The following is a 20,682-nucleotide window of genomic DNA, read 5'->3' on the forward strand; positions in this document are numbered from 1 at the left end:
GACAATTTCAAATAATAGTGATGATGATGTTCTGACATCACAAGGCATATGAAGAACCCTGTCAAAGTAATATATTGCACTTTGCCATGTAATTATGTTAAGTTGGAGCGGAGTGTTGGAAAACTTAGTATAATCATTAGCTGAGCACTGAATGTTTTGATTGTCAGACAGGTTGTATATGATGCAAATATATGACTCAGAAATGATTTCACATAAACATTTTGGTAACAGTAATCTGACTCATAACCTCCAACATAGAAAATAACAAGCTGCACAAAACATCTGTGCGCTCCGAGCAACCCCAGCTTGTAGCAACCTTCGCAAGTCTGGCAGTACCGAGAAACCAGAGGGTCCCATCCCTGAGGACCCAAATCTGAGAGGTGCTGAAATCTCCTTTCCCAAAAGAGTCAAAGCAGGAGTAAAAAAAGTCCATCATTCCCACCAGGGATCCTTGCCGAAGAGCTGCGATAGTTTACGCCATCTGATAGTCTGCCCGGCGGGCATTGCTTGGTTCAGGTCCGCGTTTAATGAGGATAAGGCGGGAGGAAAAGTTTGTTGTTCTTCCACCCTGAAGCTTCGCCATGTCAAGTACGATACAATGCACAATTCTCCCTCTATTTATTTTCCCATTCATTAGGAGATGGACAGCTTCTTTCACGGCCCCTTTCTGAAGACAAATGTGCAGTCTTGAGTGACAAGGAGGATTTACCGTCTGTTATTTCAGAGGAGGTTTGCCATGTTTATTCTGGAAAGTGCCATGAATTAATGAACTATCTCTTCAAGCCTCAGTGAGTCGAAGCTGCCAGCTTTCCGGCTGCCAGAAGCAACAGACTGTTTTGGGACCCCATAAAATTGTTTTTACTGAGACTAGTGATAGCAAAAGTACCAGGCAGACCCAATCCCAATAGCTCCTGAAACATAAAGGAGTCATTATACCAACTCCAGCCATTACACTGCATTTTTATTTGGAGTTTCTCAACAAAACTGGCCATTAACTCAGGACACCACCTACTATTAGCTTCCCTGCAGTATGGACATTACCAAAAGACATTAACACTCTGCAGCATGGACATTGCCATTACCATGGATGTTACCAAAAGACAACCAAACCTTTACTAGGCTTTCCAGTAGTTTCAAGTGAAAAAGGTGCTAGCCTGTGACTGCTTTCATTTTTCCTATTCAGCTGCTCATGGGTGCCAGCTTACAGTGATGTACAAGAGCTGCACTTCAATACACGCATAAAACCAGAGCCTGCCCACACACTCGCAATGCATCCAGGTGTCTCCTGCACTATTCGGTCAGAGACCCAAAAGTAAGAGCTGCTCTCTGGCAAAAGTCATCACTTTGGGCAAATAGTAGACATCATATACAAATGGATATCTGGTGGGTATCTGTGTTCAGGTAGCACCCACGGAGACTGGAGGTGTTACCGATATAGAGCTGTCTGCAAGCACATCTGAGGAGTCGCGTCCCTAACAGAACGTGGTTGCAGAAGGCACAAACTGGGCAACACGGATGAGCAAGGTTCACAAGTAGGAAGGACTAAGCCAAGTGAGAACCTGTGGTCTCCGTCTGACTGATGCTGCAACCTGAAGGACAGGTTTCACTGAATAAGACCCTACCGGTCCACTGACTCGAGGAGCCCCTTGGGGACCTGCCCAAATGGTAACGCAGCACACAGATTCACAGTTAGATCGCAGGACTGGAAGCAAGAATTTCAGAAACCTCATCACAGCCCCAGTCCAGTCATGCCCTCCAAGTCTCAGCTTAGCCATTTGGAAAATGAGTATAGTAGTGATGTACATTCGTCAGAGCACGTTGTGAGACTTCAACACTTATGTTTTGAGGTCCCGAGGAAGAGACAGAGCAGGATCTTTACATTGTCTAGTAAGTGATGAGCATTGCACATCCTGCAGAATGGAATATTTTTGGACAAAACAGCTGCTACAATCATTAAAGTGCAAAAACTATCACATGCAAGAGACAAGACACAGACATCCCAAAGTGAAAAATCTCTATCTGTAGTGTGTTAAACAAATGTATTTTCTCTCCAGCTACCTTCCATAGCATAATAAGTTGGAACCTCCTTAAATATGAGAACTTTTTTTTACGTCTCCCTTATGGTTCACTCCCTTCCCCCTCTGCCTTTTTTACTTTGTGGGTTAAAAAAAAAAAAAAAAATTGCAAGGGCAAGCCAAGAGATTCACAGTCACCAAAGCCTGCAGAACATACAGTGAATTTTGGCAGGACAAGCATGTTTATCCTTTTCATGTGCTGTTTAAATTATTTTTATAAACAAGTCATTATCTTGCATAGCCACTGCTTGGTCCCTTTCATGTCAAAGACGTTTGATGTTACAATAATTAAGCAAAAGGGTCTGCATGCTTGAAATGCGGTCTCAGGATGACGGTTTGTGGGCAAGAGAGACCGCTGCTTTTCTAAAATGAACAGTTTCTTCTCCAAGCTTCATCATTGAAGTCGAGCACCTGGATTCTGTACTCACAGATCAAATCTTTGTGTAGATACTCAAACACAAATTGAATGCCAGGCTTAAATTTTAGAATTGTGCTCCTACTATTTTGCACTAAAATCGTGCATCCAGGAGAAGGCTCGCGGAGAAGCCTCTCACTGCTTGCAGGCAAACCTGTTGAGGAACTGGGCTAGTAAAAGCTTTTAAGGTCTCTTCCGCACCAAGAAGTGTGTTTATCACATCTGAGCTGGACCATGCCACCAGTGTGGCCATAAGAAGAAACATGAATGGGAAGCCCATGATAAGTGACAGAGAAAATGCTTCCTCCTTTTTTCCCATAGAGCATCTGGCGATTAAGGAGTGCCGCTTCCACCTCTGCTCATCTGGATACAGCCAGAGGGAGCCTGCGCCTCTGCGAGGAATTAAAGCTCTGACCTCTTCTTTATTCCCTGATACGGAGCCTTAGTGCAGATACTTTTAACACGGTTTGAAAAATGTGGAAGTTAGGCTGCAGTAAGTGTTCATGTCCAAATGACTTTTATTACAGAGTTTACAAAGCCAGATGTAGACAAGTCTTTTGCATCTTGTACGTGCTTGTTACAGTTCAACATTTTTTTCCAATTCATTTGGACAAATTTATTCCTTGTAAAAGGACTGGGATTAACTGCTCACAGCTTTACTCTCCCGGATTTCTCTCTCAAATGGTCTGGAAAGCCCAGGAGACACAAGGACGCAAGAAAGCACCTCTGTTTCACACCAAAACTGCAGATCCTTTCCTCCCGCCAACACCTCTTGGCTTACGAGTGTGACTATCACAACCTGCCCACAAGCTCTAATCTGTTCTCATTTTTTCAGTGCTCCTGGTTGCCTGCTGTGGAGCGAAATGCCTGTGCTTCAATAGACATTATGTCACCGCTTAGCCCTTGTGCAAACAGTGTCTTAATACCTTGACCGTACACACCATGCAAACGCGATGCAGTAAAGTGACAAGATAAGAACACAGCATCTATGACTGCATACAGTGGTACACTTCACCACCAGCCTTTGTGGGCACTCTTTAAACATGGCATATTATACGGCCTGCACTCGATAACAGAAACTGTGGCTCTCCATTTGCCACCAGTAAGATTTTGGGTTGATCAAACACATCTTCTTTAAAAGGGGGCTTCAAACAGCCGATTCATACGTCTCCCATACTGCAAACAACCACTAAAATACACAGAATAGCACATCTTTGGAATACTGTTTGAAAAACACTTTCTCACTTATTACCAGGAAATTTGACTTCTTCAGAACAAGTGTTAACACTGCCTTGATTAATTTGTAAAGCTATTCAAGCCATGAAGTACATCTGCACACTGAGTATATTTCAAATACTGTGCTTCTGTTTTCATTTTCAAAATGTTTTTATTTATACACTAATATTTGACCTATGAATATTCCAAGTTTATATGGAGCCAGCTGTTCTAAATTCTGGTTATACTGAGCGTTCGTGCAAAACATCAGGTGATATCATTGGATATTTTTAAGGGGAAAGTTCATAGGAAAGCAGTTATGTATTCTTGTGATTAACACCACATTGGATCAAAACAGTCATGTCTAGCTCTCTGAAAACACAGCTACTGTTTTAGTTAGCAGAACACTTCGGCTCTGTCTACATCATCCTTTTTTGCCAAAAATTCCCACTGTTGCTACCACTGATTCAATTCTGTCATTGTGCTGTGATGAACACTGCAACATAAAATAAAAAGAGCTGCAGGCAGCGCTGTCAAAATCTTTGTGCCCTTAACAACAAAACAAAAAAAATATCTCATGCCATCACCAAAAAAAAAAACCCAAACAAACCCCAAACCAAATAAAAAGAATCCACCCCAAAATCTACCCAACCCTACAAGGCTGTTTCTTAGCCTGGGAGCCAAAGTAACTGAAAGTTCAGGAAATACCAGCCCCAAAAACACGGCAAGTTTTAGGAATCAAAGTCCAGTACAATGTATTAAACACCCCTGCAATACCACAGGTGCTCCATTTCTTTTAATTGAGCTTTTTTTTTTCTCCTGCAACAACCCTGCAGCAGCTGCAGCCCCATGCCTTTCCTAAAGCCTTGGGAACCTGGCCCGTGTGCAAAGCACAGGGCTGGAGGGCTCCTTGGGGAGCTGGCACTTCTTCAGGGTGCTGGTGCCAGCCACGCCTGCTGCAAGCCCTGCACCCACGTAGGAGGCACTGCTCCTTATCCTCTGCCAGCCACATCTGGAAAAAGATGGAAAGAAACAATCCGCTGAACGGTTTTCATATACATCCCCTCGCCCTTGGTATATGAATCCCAGTCCCAAACATCATCTCCACACTTAGGATCACAGGTGTTTTGGGTTGGAAGCGACCTTCAAAGATCATCCAGTCCAACCCCCCTGCAAGAAGCAGGGACACCTTCCACCAGACCAGGTCACTCAGAGCCCCACCCAACCCGGCCTTGAATGTTTCCAGGGATGGGGCATCCACAGCTTCTCTGGGCAACTTGTTCCAGTGCCTCAGCACTCTCACCGTAAAAAATTTCTTCCTTATATCCAACCTACACCTACCCTCTTTCAATGTAAAACCGTTGCCCCAAAGAGGGAACCTAGGTGTGATCCAACACCAGCCTCCAAGAACCAGGTGCAGGGAAGAAGACTTTCTGGTCCTTAACCTCAGCCTCCCAGGCTCTGGGGTCTGATGCCTGCTAAAACAAAAGGGAATCTCTCAACCACAAGCCATTTTTCCACTCAGGTGACAGGGCTTGCACTCTGTTTCACATCACTACATAAGTGGTCAAACAGAAATGCTAAATGATTAGGAGGTGGACGGCATTACTGTGCATGTGCTGGGATACAGCAAAAACATATGATGGGACTGTTTACGTCCCAAGTAACTCATACCTTCCTCTAACCTCCCCCCAGGCTAGCAATGAGGCAAGATGACTTAAAAAGAATCATGCCGGCACGACACGGAAAGTCTAAACACTACCTTCCTTCCTCCTAAATCACAAACACCACTTAAAAGTTTATATTTAAAATTACGAGAGAGCACGTCACCACCACAATGAGCCGGACTAGATCCAGCAAGGACCCGCAGCTCCTCGGCGGAGGTGCGAGCCTGCGGCAAGAGATCCCTGCAGGAGCTCGAGCTCAGCACAAGACATCCACGACAGAGCTGCCTGAGTGATGAAGTTGTGTTCAGCTGGAAGAAAATTGCCAAAATAAAACCTTTTAATAAGAAATGTTTTCGTTTCAACTTTGTTTGAGGAAAAGAGCTAGGAAGTGTGGCTTTTATTTTTAACAGAATATTCACATGAACCAGCCCCACACTCAGGTTTGTGTTTCAAAATGCAACTTTTCAGTTATTTACATAAAATTCGACTCAAATCAATCAAGAATGCTTTGGTAATACTAACTTTTTCCAATGACAATCACTTGTTGTTGTTGCTGCTGTAAGAAAGACTTCAACATTTCACCCAAATTTAAGACAGTGTAAATTTTCCAGCTCTGAAAATCTTTCACAAGACAGAGAATAGTCCTGCTAATGCCACACAGTCTGGTTCCAGTAGCTTAGTCCAGATCACTGTTAGACCTGCAGAAACTGCTTACACAAACACGACCCTCCGCTCATTTCAACAGCGCAGGTTGTGAACAGCAGCTTCTCTGGGAGCCACGCACCTTCCAGGGCTCATGGCCAAAGCCAGCCAGACGACTGCAGTCCCTCAAATTCAGAGCCCTGAGGAGCTGAGGACTTCTAAAAGCTGTTTGCTCTTTCTTTAATCGCATCGTCGGGCAGCTGCATGCTAGCAGGCAGCTTGCAAGCAACGACTACTTCAAGAAGATGACATAGAGGAGGACCTCAAGCTGCATCAGTCAAACAGCAAATGTAAGGCTGCTCTCCGACACTTGGGATCCGTCTTGGCATCGAAGCCCGGTATACAAGGCTTGGCAGAAGTCAGTAAACTCATTCCCATCATCAGCTTCATGATTTCTAACACTGGCCTGCTCTGGACACACGTGGAGGACGCTGCTCGCACGCCACGAGCACGAGGCTGTACACAGCCAGCTGGCAGCACAGCCAGATCCACAGCATCACACACTCCAGTTATTCCCTGTGAGTAGATGCCTTGACCTTTACAACATGTGGCCAAGAGTATAAACAGATGGGATGACAGTATGAATGGTACGGTCCCGTCAATACAATCATGCAGCGTCCCTGATACATCTTGGTTGCCTAATTTCAAATCCCCTGACAGCAGGCACGATGCCAGGAAAGAGATAGGTGGGCTGATTGAATGCTTCAGATGAAAAAAATTCACCTGCTTTAGAAATGCAAGCAGACATGCTGGAGCGTCGCTTCCTTCCCGTGAAAAGCCATGCGGAGCAAAGGCATATTGCTTGCGCCTAAGTGCTTGCCATGGATTTGTGCAAGACTGTTCCTAGAAGGAAATCTGGTAGGCAACGACTGCCAAAAAAGATGAAAAGCCTGTTTGGAAGACATCACATCCATAAGTTGCTGCTTTATAGGCAAGAGGAGAGAGAATATTTGTACAGCGAGCCCCACGCTGACCTCCAAGTGGCTCTCTTGCACCAAAAGGGAGCACCCTTGCCCCAGCAGATACGTGAAGTCTTGCAGGGAAGAGAGGGATTGTGTGGATTTTGGGGATTCAAAGATAAAAGAGGCTATTCACCACGGTCCCAACTCGAATCACGTGGAAGAGCTTCAGGGCTGCCTGGCAAACAGCTGGGTTTCCCCTCATTCTTTTGCCTGAAGTCCTTCCAAGAGACCTGTGTGTCTTGGGACAAAGGGGGAAACCCTCTCTGTACAGAGATACAGTGAATCCATGCTGTCAGTCTGCTACAAAAAGGCACCACCATCCTGTGGATAACCAGGCACCACACCCAAAAAGCACACTTTCTGTGCTCCTTATCCCTGGAGGGTTTGATGGGGTCAGACTTTTCCTGCACAGCTATCCAGCTGTCCGCAGCCCCAGATTTGGGTCATAACAGAAACCCGCAAAGACCGTCATTGGATTCCTTGTTTTTTTTCTTGTGAGCAGCACAGAGCTTTTTTCCCTTGGTGTGGATGCCAGGATAGAAAAGCACAGATGAGGACCAGATAAGCTTCCTCCCTAGTTTGCCATGGTACTGCTCCACAGCACCTCTTATTATACAAGGAGTAATTCTGGCCACAGTTAAGGTAGGAGAGTCTTATTTCTGCCGCTACACATGGCACACGCTGCCCTCTGAAGACATCAGCCAGTGAAAGAGGGGCTGGAGAGCAGCTCCCCTTTACAGCAGCACTGATGAGCCAGAGGAGACCAGTCAGACTTTGGATCCACCGCAGCGCCCGGCTCCTGTCCTGCAGTTTGGTTCGAGCAGTGACCCCCCTCTCCTCCTCTCCTGGACTGTAGGAGAAGGGGCGTGTTGTAAGGAACTCGATACGCCTCTTGCTGAAACAGCCTTGGCAGCAAAATACAGGGATGCTTGCCTGCTTCGAGCTGTCGGTCCAGCATCACTGCCTCAAAGAGGGATCTCTATACCAACACTGGGTTGTTTTGCAAGGAGAAAAAGGAGATAACCCTATCTGGTGCCACGAGGAAGGTATGTTAGTCAAATAGGAAATGTTAATAGACATTATATTCCCAACAGTGCTGTGTCAAGACATGCCAGTGCTACGCTTATACCAAGGATGCTCCCAAAGAGGAGATGAACAATTCCACGAGGACATGCACTGGCTCACAGCACACCACGCCCAGCAGCACAACCCTGCTGTACGGCCATTCCCTTGGCACAGAGGTTTGGTGCCCTGCATGGTCTCATAAATCCCAAATAGAGATATCTAGAACCCAGATGTTTTCCATCTGTGTAAGATATCCAGACTTCCTATGTGGAAAATGGAAAGAAACAGGGACTTTTTGGGTGCCTCATCCTAGTGAAAATGCCTGACATTGACACTTTCTGGATCATCTTCCCAAAATAGGGACCAAGTTTACCAAGGGTAGATGATATTTTCTATCAAATTATTTTTTGGTATTGTCCTGGTTTCAGCAGGGATGGAGTTAATTTTCTTCTCAGTAGCTGGTGTGTTTTGGATTTTGTGTGTGAAGAATGTTGATAAAAACATTCTGATGATACGAGTTGTTGTGAATGAGACCAAGGACACTGTCTGGCTTTCCAAGTCTCGTTAAGGTCTCGTTAGCGTGCAGATGCGGGAAGCTGGGCGAAAGACAGACAGAATAATTGATCCAAACTGGCCAAAGAGAGTATTCCATGCCATAAACGTCATGCTCAGTATATAAGTGGGGGTTGCCCATGGGAGGGGGCATCATTTTCAGTTATTCCTTTCCTTGTCGGGTATCCGTTTGGGCACCCTTGGCATCCTTTTCTACTCTCTTGCTTGCTGGCATCGTTCCCTCTACCTTGCTAGCTTGCTCTCCCCCTTGCTTGCTGCTCGGTGTTGTTCCTGTGATCGCTGCTCAGGACGGGCTGCGTCGGTCATTCGGACGTCGGGTGGTGAGAAATTGTACATTGTTCATTTTGTATATTTTGTAGATATTAATATCCTTATATCCTGTTAGCTTTGTAGTTTTTAGTATTTTCAGTAAACTGTTTTTATCTCAACCCACGAGTTTTCCTTTCTTCCCAATTTCTCTCCCCTGTCCCACTAGGTAGGGGCAGGGTGAATAAGAAACTGTGTGGTGATCCGGGCTAAACCACCACAGTCTTTTTGGCGCCCAACGTGGGGCTCGAAGGGGCCTCACTAGATCAGTCGTGAGATCATCGGACCGTAGTCGGAGGATCCAAGGTTCAAGCCCTGGTCAGTCCCGAAGGGTTGAGATAAGGACAGGTTTGAACACAGTGTGTTGAAAACAGATTTGTTACAAGTGTTCATTAAGTCGGTTTGGTCATCGCTGGGCACAATGTTGTTTTATTTGTTCTCGCAGTTGTTTTTAGAGCTGTACTGGATAGCACCCTACTTGCCGTATTTTCTGTTTGTCGGTGTTTGTGCACGCTTTATCAATGATGTGTGTTGGATCAAAGGTATCGTTCTGCTGTGCTATGCGGCACTGATTTGTTTAGTGAGATTGCTGGTAACGGGACCATTTTCATATCTGTACTCAATGGCGGTGGGCAGTGTGCAGAGCGAGGAGGCAGAGGCAGCTCCACCCGGGTATTTCGGGAGCCATCTTGTGGGTGTTGTTTGGAACTATACCTGTTGTTTTGTTCCGGGAAGCCAGGCCGCGGGGGGAACATCTGTTTACAGCTTTCCCCACCTCACCAAGCTAATTTCAACAGCTTTTGAGAATTTTGAATACCCTTTTTATACCCCTACCACCATGTTCATGGTGACAAGTCTCTTGCAGCTATCTCAGATCTTGATATTGATGAAGTTTAAACAGTTCTTTAAAAGTATTATGGCTCCTCCAATCCCTGCAACAGACACTGTGGCTACTCAAACTGCTGCTACAAATACTGCAGCTACTTCAGCCGCTACGGCAGGTGCTGCAGCTACCCCAGCCCCTGCTACAGGCACTGCGATTGCTTCAGCCCCCACGCCAGACACTGTGGCTACTCAAACCTCAGCAAGCAGTACCAAAGAGAAACCGAAAAACCAATCATCCACACCAGTATCAGTTGCCCCTGTACATAAGAAATACACCAAAAAATCAGTTCGCATAGTGAAAGATGATGATGAACCAGGCCCATCACATGATCAGGGAGACACAGAAGGGGAGGTAGTCACCCGATCCCTATCCCTGAGTGAGCTGCGAGATATGCGAAAAGATTTCAGCCGTAATCAAGGTGAGCAACTTGTCACCTGGTTGCTCCGATGCTGGGACAGAGGGGCCAGTAGCCTGGAATTAGAAGGCAGGGAAGCCAGGCAGCTGGGATCTCTGTCTAGGGAAGCAGCCATTGACAGGGCAATTGGAAGAGAGTCAGCAGCCTGCAGCCTCTGGAGGCGACTCCTGTCAGGTGTGAGGGACAGGTATTTCTTTAAGGAAGATATTGTATGCCACCCAAGCAAGTGGACCACCATGGAGAGAGGTATCCAGTTTCTGAGAGAATTAGCTGTTCGGGAGCTGATTTATCATAACCTGGATGACCCACGGACATCTGTAGATCCAGATGAAATTGAATGTACCCGACCCATGTGGCGGAAATTTGTACAGAGTGCACCATCATCGTATGCCAACTCATTGGCAGCAATGAGTTGGAAAGATGATGAGATGCCACCAGTACGTGCAGTGGCTAACCAGCTCCGACAATATGAAGACAATCTCTCTTCCCCGATGCGGGCCTGTGTCTCAGCTATAGAAAGACTGACTGAGAAGTCTGAAAGCCAGTTTGAAAAACTGTTAGAAAAACTATCTGAGGTGTGTGAGAAACTTGAAGATTCTTGCTCCCCACCTGCACGGACTAATATCTCAGCTATTAGAAGAAGACCTCATCCTCCTCCTGCTCAAGGGAGACGGTACACCCGACGAGATGACCTATGGTTTACCTTGCGTGACCAAGGAGAGGATATGAGGAAGTGGGATGGAAAGCCTACCTCGGCCCTAGAGGCACGTGTACGTGAGTTGCGAGGTAAAACAATCACAAAGGGAGGTTCTTCCAGGCAATTTGCTGCTCCAGTCTCCAGTGGGCAGTTCCCCAGACAGCGTAGAAGGGCTGATCTCACCTCTGATCCTACGGAAGGAACTTCTGATTCATATTCACAGAAAGTGAACAGAAAATATTACAAACAGGACTAGAGGGGCCCTGCCTCCAGCCAGGCGGAGGAGAGGGACAACAGAGTTTATTGGACTGTATGGATTAAATGGCCTGGCACATCAGACCCACAAAGGTATAAAGCTCTAGTAGACACTGGTGCACAGTGTACCCTAATGCCATCAAGCTATAAAGGGGCACAACCCATTTGTATTTCTGGAGTGACAGGAGGATCCCAAGAGCTGACTGTATTGGAGGCTGAAGTAAGTTTGACTGGGAATGAGTGGCAAAAGCACCCCATAGTGACTGGCCCAGATGCTCCATGCATTCTTGGCATAGATTACCTCAGGAGTGGGTATTTCAAAGACCCAAAAGGGCACCGGTGGGCTTTTGGTATAGCCACCGTGGAGACAAATAAACAGCTGTCCATCTTGCCCAGACTTTCAAAGGACCCTTCCGTTGTGGGAAAGCTGAAGGTTGAAGAACAAAAGGTACCAATTGCTACTACCACGGTGCACCGGCGGCAATATCGCACCAACCGAGACTCCATAATCCCCATCCTCAAGCTGATTCGTCGACTGGAGAGCCAGGGAGTGATCAGCAAGTCCCGCTCACCCTTTAACAGTCCCATATGGCCAGTGCGAAAATCTAATGGAGAATGGAGACTAACAATGGACTATCGTGGCCTAAATGAGGTTACACCACCAATGAGTGCTGCCGTGCCAGACATGCTAGAACTTCAGTATGAACTGGAGTCAAAAGCAGCCAAGTGGTATGCCACCATCGATATTGCCAATGCGTTCTTCTCCATTCCTCTGGCACCAGAATGCAGGCCACAGTTTGCTTTCACTTGGAGGGGTGTCCAGTACACCTGGAATCGACTGCCCCAGGGGTGGAAACACAGCCCCACCATTTGCCATGGACTGATCCAGACTGTATTAGAAAAGGGTGGAGCTCCAGAGCACCTGCAATACATTGATGACATCATCGTATGGGGCAACACAGCAGAAGAAGTTTTTGAGAAAGGGGAGAAAATAATCCAAATCCTTCTGAAAGCCGGTTTTGCAATAAAACAAAGCAAAGTCAAGGGGCCTGCACAAGAGATCCAGTTTTTAGGAGTAAAGTGGCAAGATGGACGTCGTCACATTCCAATGGATGTGGTCAACAAAATAACAGCTATGGCTCCACCAGCTAACAAAAAGGAAACACAAGCCTTTTTAGGTGTTGTGGGTTTCTGGAGAATGCATATTCCAAATTACAGTATGATTGTAAGCCCTCTCTATGAAGTGACTCGAAAGAAGAATGATTTTAAATGGGGCCCTGAACAACGACAAGCCTTTGAACAAATTAAACAGGAGATTGTTCATGCAGTAGCCCTTGGGCCAGTCCGGACAGGACAAGATGTGAAAAACATCCTCTACACCGCAGCCGGGGAGAATGGCCCTACCTGGAGTCTTTGGCAGAGAACATCAGGAGAGACTCGAGGTCGACCCCTAGGCTTTTGGAGCCGGGGATATAGAGGATCTGAGGCCCACTACACTCCAACTGAAAAAGAGATACTGGCAGCATACGAAGGAGTTCAAGCTGCTTCAGAAGTGATTGGTACTGAAGCACAGCTCCTCCTGGCACCCCGATTGCCAGTGCTGGGCTGGATGTTCAAAGGGAAGGTCCCCTCTACACATCATGCAACTGATGCCACGTGGAGTAAATGGGTCGCACTGATCACACAGCGAGCCCGAATAGGAAACCCCAATCGCCCAGGAATCTTAGAAGTAATCACAGATTGGCCAGAAGGCAAAGATTTTGGAATGCCGCCAGAGGAAGAGGTGACACGTGCTGAAGAAGCCCCACCATACAACAACCTCCCAGAAAATGAGAGGCGATATGCTTTGTTCACTGATGGATCCTGTCGTATTGTAGGAAAACATCGAAAGTGGAAAGCTGCTGTGTGGAGTCCTACACGACGAGTGGCAGAAGCCACTGAAGGCCAAGGTGAATCAAGTCAGTTTGCAGAGGTGAAAGCCATCCAGCTGGCTTTAGACATTGCTGAACGGGAAAAATGGCCAAAGCTCTATCTCTACACTGACTCATGGATGGTGGCAAATGCCCTGTGGGGGTGGTTAAAGCAATGGAAGCAGAGCAACTGGCAGCGCAGAGGCAAACCCATCTGGGCTGCCGCACTGTGGCAAGATATTGCTGCCCGGTTAGAGAAGCTTGTTGTAAAAGTACGTCACGTAGATGCTCACATACCCAAGAGTCGAGCCACTGAAGAACATCAAAACAACCAGCAAGTGGATCAGGCTGCTAAGATTAAAGTTTCCCAAGTGGACTTAGACTGGCAACACAGAGGTGAACTATTTTTAGCTCGGTGGGCCCATGACACCTCAGGCCATCAAGGAAGAGACGCAACATACAAATGGGCTCGTGATCGAGGGGTGGATTTAACCATGGACACTATTGCACAGGTTATCCACGACTGTGAGACATGCGCTGCAATTAAGCAAGCCAAGCGGCTAAAGCCTCTTTGGTATGGAGGACGATGGCTGAAATACAAATATGGAGAGGCCTGGCAGATTGATTACATCACACTCCCACAAACTCGCCAAGGCAAGCGCTATGTGCTTACAATGGTAGAAGCAACCACTGGGTGGCTAGAGACATATTCTGTACCCCATGCCACCGCCCGAAACACCATCTTGGGCCTTGAGAAGCAAGTTCTCTGGCGACATGGCACTCCAGACAGAATAGAGTCAGACAATGGGACTCATTTCCGAAACAACCTCATAGATACCTGGGCCAAAGAGCATGGCATTGAGTGGGTATATCACATCCCCTATCACGCACCAGCCTCTGGAAAGATTGAACGGTACAATGGACTGCTGAAAACTACACTGAAAGCAATGGGTGGTGGAACTTTCAAAAACTGGGACAAACATTTAGCAAAAGCCACTTGGTTAGTCAACACTCGGGGATCCATCAATCGAGCTGGCCCTGCCCAATCTGAACTTTTACATACTGTAGATGGTGATAAAGTTCCTGTGGTGCATGTAAGGAATATGTTGGGGAAAACAGTCTGGGTTATTCCTCCTCTGGGCAAAGGCAAACCCATCCGTGGGATTGCTTTCGCTCAAGGACCTGGATGTACTTGGTGGGTGATGCGGGAGGATGGGGAAGTCCGATGTGTACCTCAAGGAGATTTGATTCTAGGTGAAAACAGCCAATAATTTGAACTGTATATAATCATGTCTGTAGTTCTTTTATGTTCTATCAGAGGTAGTGCAGCAAGAATCACACTCAACAGTGAAGAACAAGCTTTGATGAAACCGAGCGATGTGCAGCAGTGATGGAGTCAGAACTGGTGACCAACAACTTCCTCGAGATCAACATCTTCAACTTGCAGACCATGGACATGATACACCAGCCGCGCCAGAGGTACCAGCTACGAGTTCCAGATGCAGTATGTAACAACTCCACACTACACACCATCTCTCCTGCCCTGAGAGACTGCTATCACAGATGGGGCCCAAAGTCATGGACTAAATTAACTCAACAGACTTTGGAGGGATAGCTCATAGATTGAGATAGTGATATCTGTGTGTATATCTATAAGCATGACGTAAATGGTATGGAATAAGGGGTGGATACTGTCCTGGTTTCAGCAGGGATGGAGTTAATTTTCTTCTCAGTAGCTGGTGTGTTTTGGATTTTGTGTGTGAAGAATGTTGATAAAAACATTCTGATGATACGAGTTGTTGTGAATGAGACCAAGGACACTGTCTGGCTTTCCAAGTCTCGTTAAGGTCTCGTTAGCGTGCAGATGCGGGAAGCTGGGCGAAAGACAGACAGAATAATTGATCCAAACTGGCCAAAGAGAGTATTCCATGCCATAAACGTCATGCTCAGTATATAAGTGGGGGTTGCCCATGGGAGGGGGCATCATTTTCAGTTATTCCTTTCCTTGTCGGGTATCCGTTTGGGCACCCTTGGCATCCTTTTCTACTCTCTTGCTTGCTGGCATCGTTCCCTCTACCTTGCTAGCTTGCTCTCCCCCTTGCTTGCTGCTCGGTGTTGTTCCTGTGATCGCTGCTCAGGACGGGCTGCGTCGGTCATTCGGACGTCGGGTGGTGAGAAATTGTACATTGTTCATTTTGTATATTTTGTAGATATTAATATCCTTATATCCTGTTAGCTTTGTAGTTTTTAGTATTTTCAGTAAACTGTTTTTATCTCAACCCACGAGTTTTCCTTTCTTCCCAATTTCTCTCCCCTGTCCCACTAGGTAGGGGCAGGGTGAATAAGAAACTGTGTGGTGATCCGGGCTAAACCACCACAGGTATCTAACTCGAAAAATGAAATTTATTATCAAAAGTATCTGAACCAGTTTACATCTTATGTGTGTTTTTACTTGTAATGGGAACAAATATGTATTTCTGCTCTCTGACACTGTTCTCCATGTGCTTTGTAAAACAAAGTGCTAAGCATCTCCTAGAAACCCTGGACACTCAAAGTTCCCCTACTGTCAAGCTCCTCTGGGAATTATCACCCATACTTTGTGGTAATTCCACACTACAGCACAGACATCTCTAGGTAGGCAATATAAATCTCAGACTCTACACTTTGAAGACTGATGTTTCTTGTCCTCCTTGTAAAACAGCAGCTCCCTGTGTCTGGAGAACCTCCACGCCTCTGTGTCCTCCTTTTTTCACTTTTTTTTTTAAAAAAAAAGAAACCATCTCCCAGGACATCATCTTTGAGTCTGGGACAAGTCTGTGTTGCCTGAATAATCCGAGACCTCACCAAAGTCCCTCAGCTTTGCAAGACCTCAACAAGGAGGATTTGTACCCTGAGCACGTAGGGAAACACAGCCTTCCCCAGACAGAAACCACATCTGCTGTGTCCCCAGACCAGAGGAACACATATGTTGGTCAGGAAGGGCTGGGGCACCGCGCGTTTGAAAATCAGCAGTGACTCTTTTCAGGCTGCAGAACTGGAAAAATTAAATGCATTTTTAAAAGAACCTGCAAACTTTCACGACAAAAGCAGGACTCCTCCATGCAGCTGACCAAGGCGATGGCTTTGCAGCGCAATGAGATGCGTCATCAAATGTTTGCCCAGTTCTGGGCCGCAGCAGACGCGATATCGGCACCTGAAGGCAGGTCACAGCGGCCACCCGCACTGACTTCACGCCCACGCAACTGCACACGTCTTCAAAGCAACCAGCAGCAGGTACACCCATCCAATATTGTACACTTCCAATCCTGAGATAACGGCAAGGGCCCCTCGCATCTCTTCAGTGCTGCCCCCTCAGTGATGGAAAGACAAGTCTTTAAGGTTAAACATGGACAAAGCTCTTCAGAAGCCAGTTAACCAAGCAGAAGTTATTATAGGTCTGGTCACATAAAGAAAACCCCAAATAAAATAATTCTGGCAGTGTCTGCTTAGAAGGAGACTCCAGCCACAGGTCTTCAGGGTTGCTTGGCATGCACTTCGTTGGAATAGTCAGTGTCCTTGAGGTCAGGAAGTCTTTCCTTTCTGCTGTGATCCCACCATCTTTTGCGGGATATTCTAGACTACATCTGATAAGCCCCTTTGATAGATGGCAGGCTGGCTTTCTCCCATCACACCTTCAGTTTCTATATCACAATATCATCTTAGGCTTTCTCTAGTTTTCTGGTACAAATTATTGTTTAGTGCAAAAGTATCTGTCAAATATTGTGAAATACCCCCAAAAAATCCCCGCCATGTCAGAAGAGCTACAAAAAAACCAGCCAAACAGCTGTTCGGTCTCAGCCCATCGATTTGCCAACACTCTGGTCACAAACAATCACGTTAAATGACATTATGGTTTATGACTCGGAACTTGGAAGTTGATGAGAAATTTCTGTAGTTGATTCATACTTCCTGAGACTCATAACTAGCATTTCAATCCCGCTATTTTACTACCTTACATGAATAATTTTCCTTGTTGTTACATAAGTGTCTAGATCCAAATTATCAGAGCTGCTTTGAATCATATGAGTGTTTTATGTTCAAAAGAAACACGTACGTTCAGGTCTACTGTCTAATACTGCTCTCCTGGTGCTTTACAAAGCAGGGGGCTAAATCCCTTCTAAAACACCACGTGCTCACATTTCTCCCTGAAATCAGCTCCTCTGGGAACAGCCCAGCCCTTCGCAAGCACCTTGCTCTGCATCCTTGAAATAAAACACGCCATGGGGATTGCTTGCAGAGGACCACAACCTACACCGTGCTTCTCACATTCACAGCTCCCAGCATGGGTCCCGAAAGTCCGCACAGCAGCAGCTCTGTGCGCTGAAAGGACAGAGAGGTTTGCAGAAGCTGGGAGGGGAGAAGCACAGCACAGCGAAAGGGAACGCAGAAGGACTTGGGACTCAAAACTCGTACAGTGTTCCCACGTCTCAGGGTCCAAGCTAGACACAGATCACGCTGGCTTCACTGATGGACGTTTTCAGGATGTCTCAAATCAAAAGCATCAGAGCTCTGAGATGGCAGCACTACCTAAACACCCTCGAGCTGATTTTAAAGGAGAAGATGCTGCATACCCCATATAGCTCAGCTGTGCCTGCAGGAGCTGTGGTCACCTCAATTTCAGTGTAGACAAATCCTTCAACAAACGTTTGCAGTGCCAAAAGGGGGGCTTCTGACCCACTGTGGGTCTTTCATCAGGTACAAAAATCACCCAGCCCCGGCGACTAGAGCTAAACTTGTCTTAAAGACACACACCGTGGTACAAAGCTGTTGAGCACATCTACCAGTGCTGGGAGCTTGGAGAAATTTCCCGCTGCAGCGACATTTCACTGCTCTAGATGAGGAAATGCACAACTATTTGTTTTGTTCCTTTTTTTTTTTTTTTTTTTTGAAACAAGCTGTTCACAGGTGTCGTTCTGGCGCATAGCTCTGGCAGTGCTAGTGAAAAGATACAGTTTTCAGCTGACTGGCTAAGACACTTGAGCATCACAGGAATTCCCTAAAAAAAGGAACTGCAATTTGCCAACTGAAATATTTTCATTCTCCACATTAGGCTGATTCTAATTACACTATTTCCTTATAATTGCAGTCTAGCACTCAGAGCTCCTTCAAGTAAAAAGCTTAATGGCTTTCCCACCGAAATGCCCACCTTGGAGCCCTTCACACCAGCAACACACTGACAGTAGGATTTGTCTGAGGAGCAGGTTGACATCTAACAGAACTTATTTCAAGATTTCCACACGACAGAGATTTTTATCACGCTCCCAGACTCAGTCACCAGAATATCCTAGACAGAGTCACGTATTCATCATTGCACTAGCTCAGACCGTCTCGGGAAAAAAAAAAAAAAAAAAAAAAAAAAAAAGAGATGAGGATGCTGTGGAGTAGCAGGGGACACACTTTGCTCCACCCCTAAAGGCATCTGTGCCTCCCTGGACCTTGCACGGAGCAAATGCAACCTGCGCAGCTCGAGCTCTGCTGCCCAGGAACCAGAGTGGGGTGGGTTCAATCCAAATCATAACGAGGACAAAACGACTATTAAAAAAAAAAAAAAAAAAAAAAGGAAGAAGAAGATAGACAAAATTCACCCTTTTCTCCTTTTTTCGTGCCACTCGTGTTTTGCGTTCCGGGACATATATTTTTTTAACGCTTGCGGAGGGACGGGGGGTTGTGCCCTTCCTCGAATCGAGCTGCCCTCCGCAGCGACACCCGCCCGGCCCGAGGTGGGTCCCGCCCCAGAGACCCCCGACCCCGGCCCCGCTCCGCAGGCCACGAGTGTCCGCGGGCTGGGTGGGCGGTCTCCGCGGACCCCCCCACCACCCGGCACTCACCCAGGTTGACGAAGCTCATGACCATGTCGGCGTCGTTGAGGAAGGCGCTGTCCTGCGAGCTGGGCAGCGGCGGGGCGGCGGGGGGCGGAGGGGTCCCGGCGCTGCCCTCCGCGCTGCCCTCGGCCAGGGCGCGGTACAGATCCAGCATGAAGCGCGGAGCCGCCGTCAGGCGCCCCGGCGGCGGGGCCGGCGGGTCCCGGGGCAGCGGCCGGGGGCGATGGGGCAGCCCCAGCACCGAGAGGATCTCCCGCTGCATCTCCCGCTTCTCGTGCGACTTCAGCCGCCGGTAGAGGAAGCCGGTGGTGGCGGTGGTGGGTGGCGGGTCCCCCCCGCCCTCCGCGGGCAGCGCGGGCTCGGCGGGGCGGCAGGCGCCGCTCAGCAGCGCCCAGCAGCAGCAGAGCCAGGCCAGCCGCCGCGGCATGGCGCTCGGCCGGGCGGAGGCAACCGACGTCCCCGCTTTCCCCCTCTCCCCGGGGGCTCCCCGCCGCCCTCCAGCCCTGCTCCCCCCCGCAACCCCGCGCCGCTTTCGAGGGGAAGGGCTCAGCGCCCGTCTCCGCCGCCGGGCATGGCCGACCGCGGGGCACCGCGGTGCAACCGCCCCCCCGCCTCCCGCCCCTTCCCGTCCCCGCCGCCGCTCAGGTGCGGCGGGGCCGCCCCCGGCCCGGCCCGGCCGCTCGGTTCGCCATGCCCCTGCCCGGGGGCGCCGCGCGTAGAGGGGGAAGAAAGACGAAGAGAAGGAGGAGGTGGAAGAAGAGCAGCAAACTTTTCCCCCTGCTAAGGGAGCGAGCGGCTCCTGCGGCTGCAGCCCCGGTCCCCGCGGGCTGGCCGGAGCGGGGCTGCTGGCGGCGGAGGCAAATCACCAGCGCCCCCGCCTCTCGGCGAGGGGGGGGCGGGCGGCCGCTCCTCCGGGGCGGAGAGCGGGAGAGGGCGCAGGTAGCACGGCCCCGCGGAGGTCGGGGGGGGAGGGCGGGGGGAGCAGGTGAAGGAGCGCCGGCCCCGTCGGTGGTCACCGGTTTGCCGCGAAACAGCCCTTGCGTCTCTGCCGGCTTATTTTCTTTCGAAAAGGAGGATTTCGGCCACCTCTCCTGCTCCCGGCCCTCGGAAGCTGTAGGTTATTTGTCCTGAAAATGGGTGGGGTGCCACCTGTTCCAAATCTGGAAAAGTCTCACAGTTCATTTTAACGGGTTACAGCATCCTACAGCTTTTTTTTCTTTTCTTTTCTTTTCTGGAATACCTTGCACAACTGAGCATTGTCAAATGGCTAGGTATAGGTGCTCCCTGCCAGCCCCAATCGATGAAGTACCAATCTGCACCGTGAAACAGATTATACTGGTATGAAAGAACATACTCGTCCCTACAGTAAAGATCTAAGGTTTATGATGCAGGTGGTGGAACACTGGCACAGGTTGCCCAGAGAGGTGGTGGATGCCCATCGCTGGAAACATTCAAGGCCAGGTTGGATGAGGCTCTGAGCAACCTGATCTGGTTGGAGATGTCCCTGCTCCTTGCAGGGGGGGGTTGGACTAGATGACGTTTAAAGGTCCCTTCCAACCCAAACTACTCTATGATTCTATAAGGTTGCAGCTCCGATTTCAGCCCTTTCATAAAAGAGGAAAAAAAAAAACCAACCAAAACAAAACAAAAAAAAACCCCACCATCCAACACCTAACAA

At 48.1% G+C, this 20,682-nt stretch overlaps 1 protein-coding gene across 1 annotated transcript in view; it reads right to left on the bottom strand.

Moving 5' to 3' along the window:
- BMP6 (bone morphogenetic protein 6) overlaps positions 1 to 19,465 on the bottom strand; it is a 103,519-nt gene extending 84,054 nt beyond the window's left edge. Inside the window, exon 1 of the mRNA XM_086740231.1 lies at positions 19,011 to 19,465. Coding sequence (XP_086596357.1) covers positions 19,011 to 19,431 — 421 coding nt within the window. The 5' untranslated portion in view covers positions 19,432 to 19,465. The remainder of the gene's footprint in view (positions 1 to 19,010) is intronic.
- Between the last annotated feature and the right edge of the window lie 1,217 nt (positions 19,466 to 20,682).

Source organism: Chlamydotis macqueenii, chromosome 2 (genome assembly GCF_036417535.1).
Source record: "Chlamydotis macqueenii isolate bChlMac1 chromosome 2, bChlMac1.mat, whole genome shotgun sequence".
In the NCBI taxonomy this organism is placed as follows: domain Eukaryota; kingdom Metazoa; phylum Chordata; class Aves; order Otidiformes; family Otididae; genus Chlamydotis; species Chlamydotis macqueenii.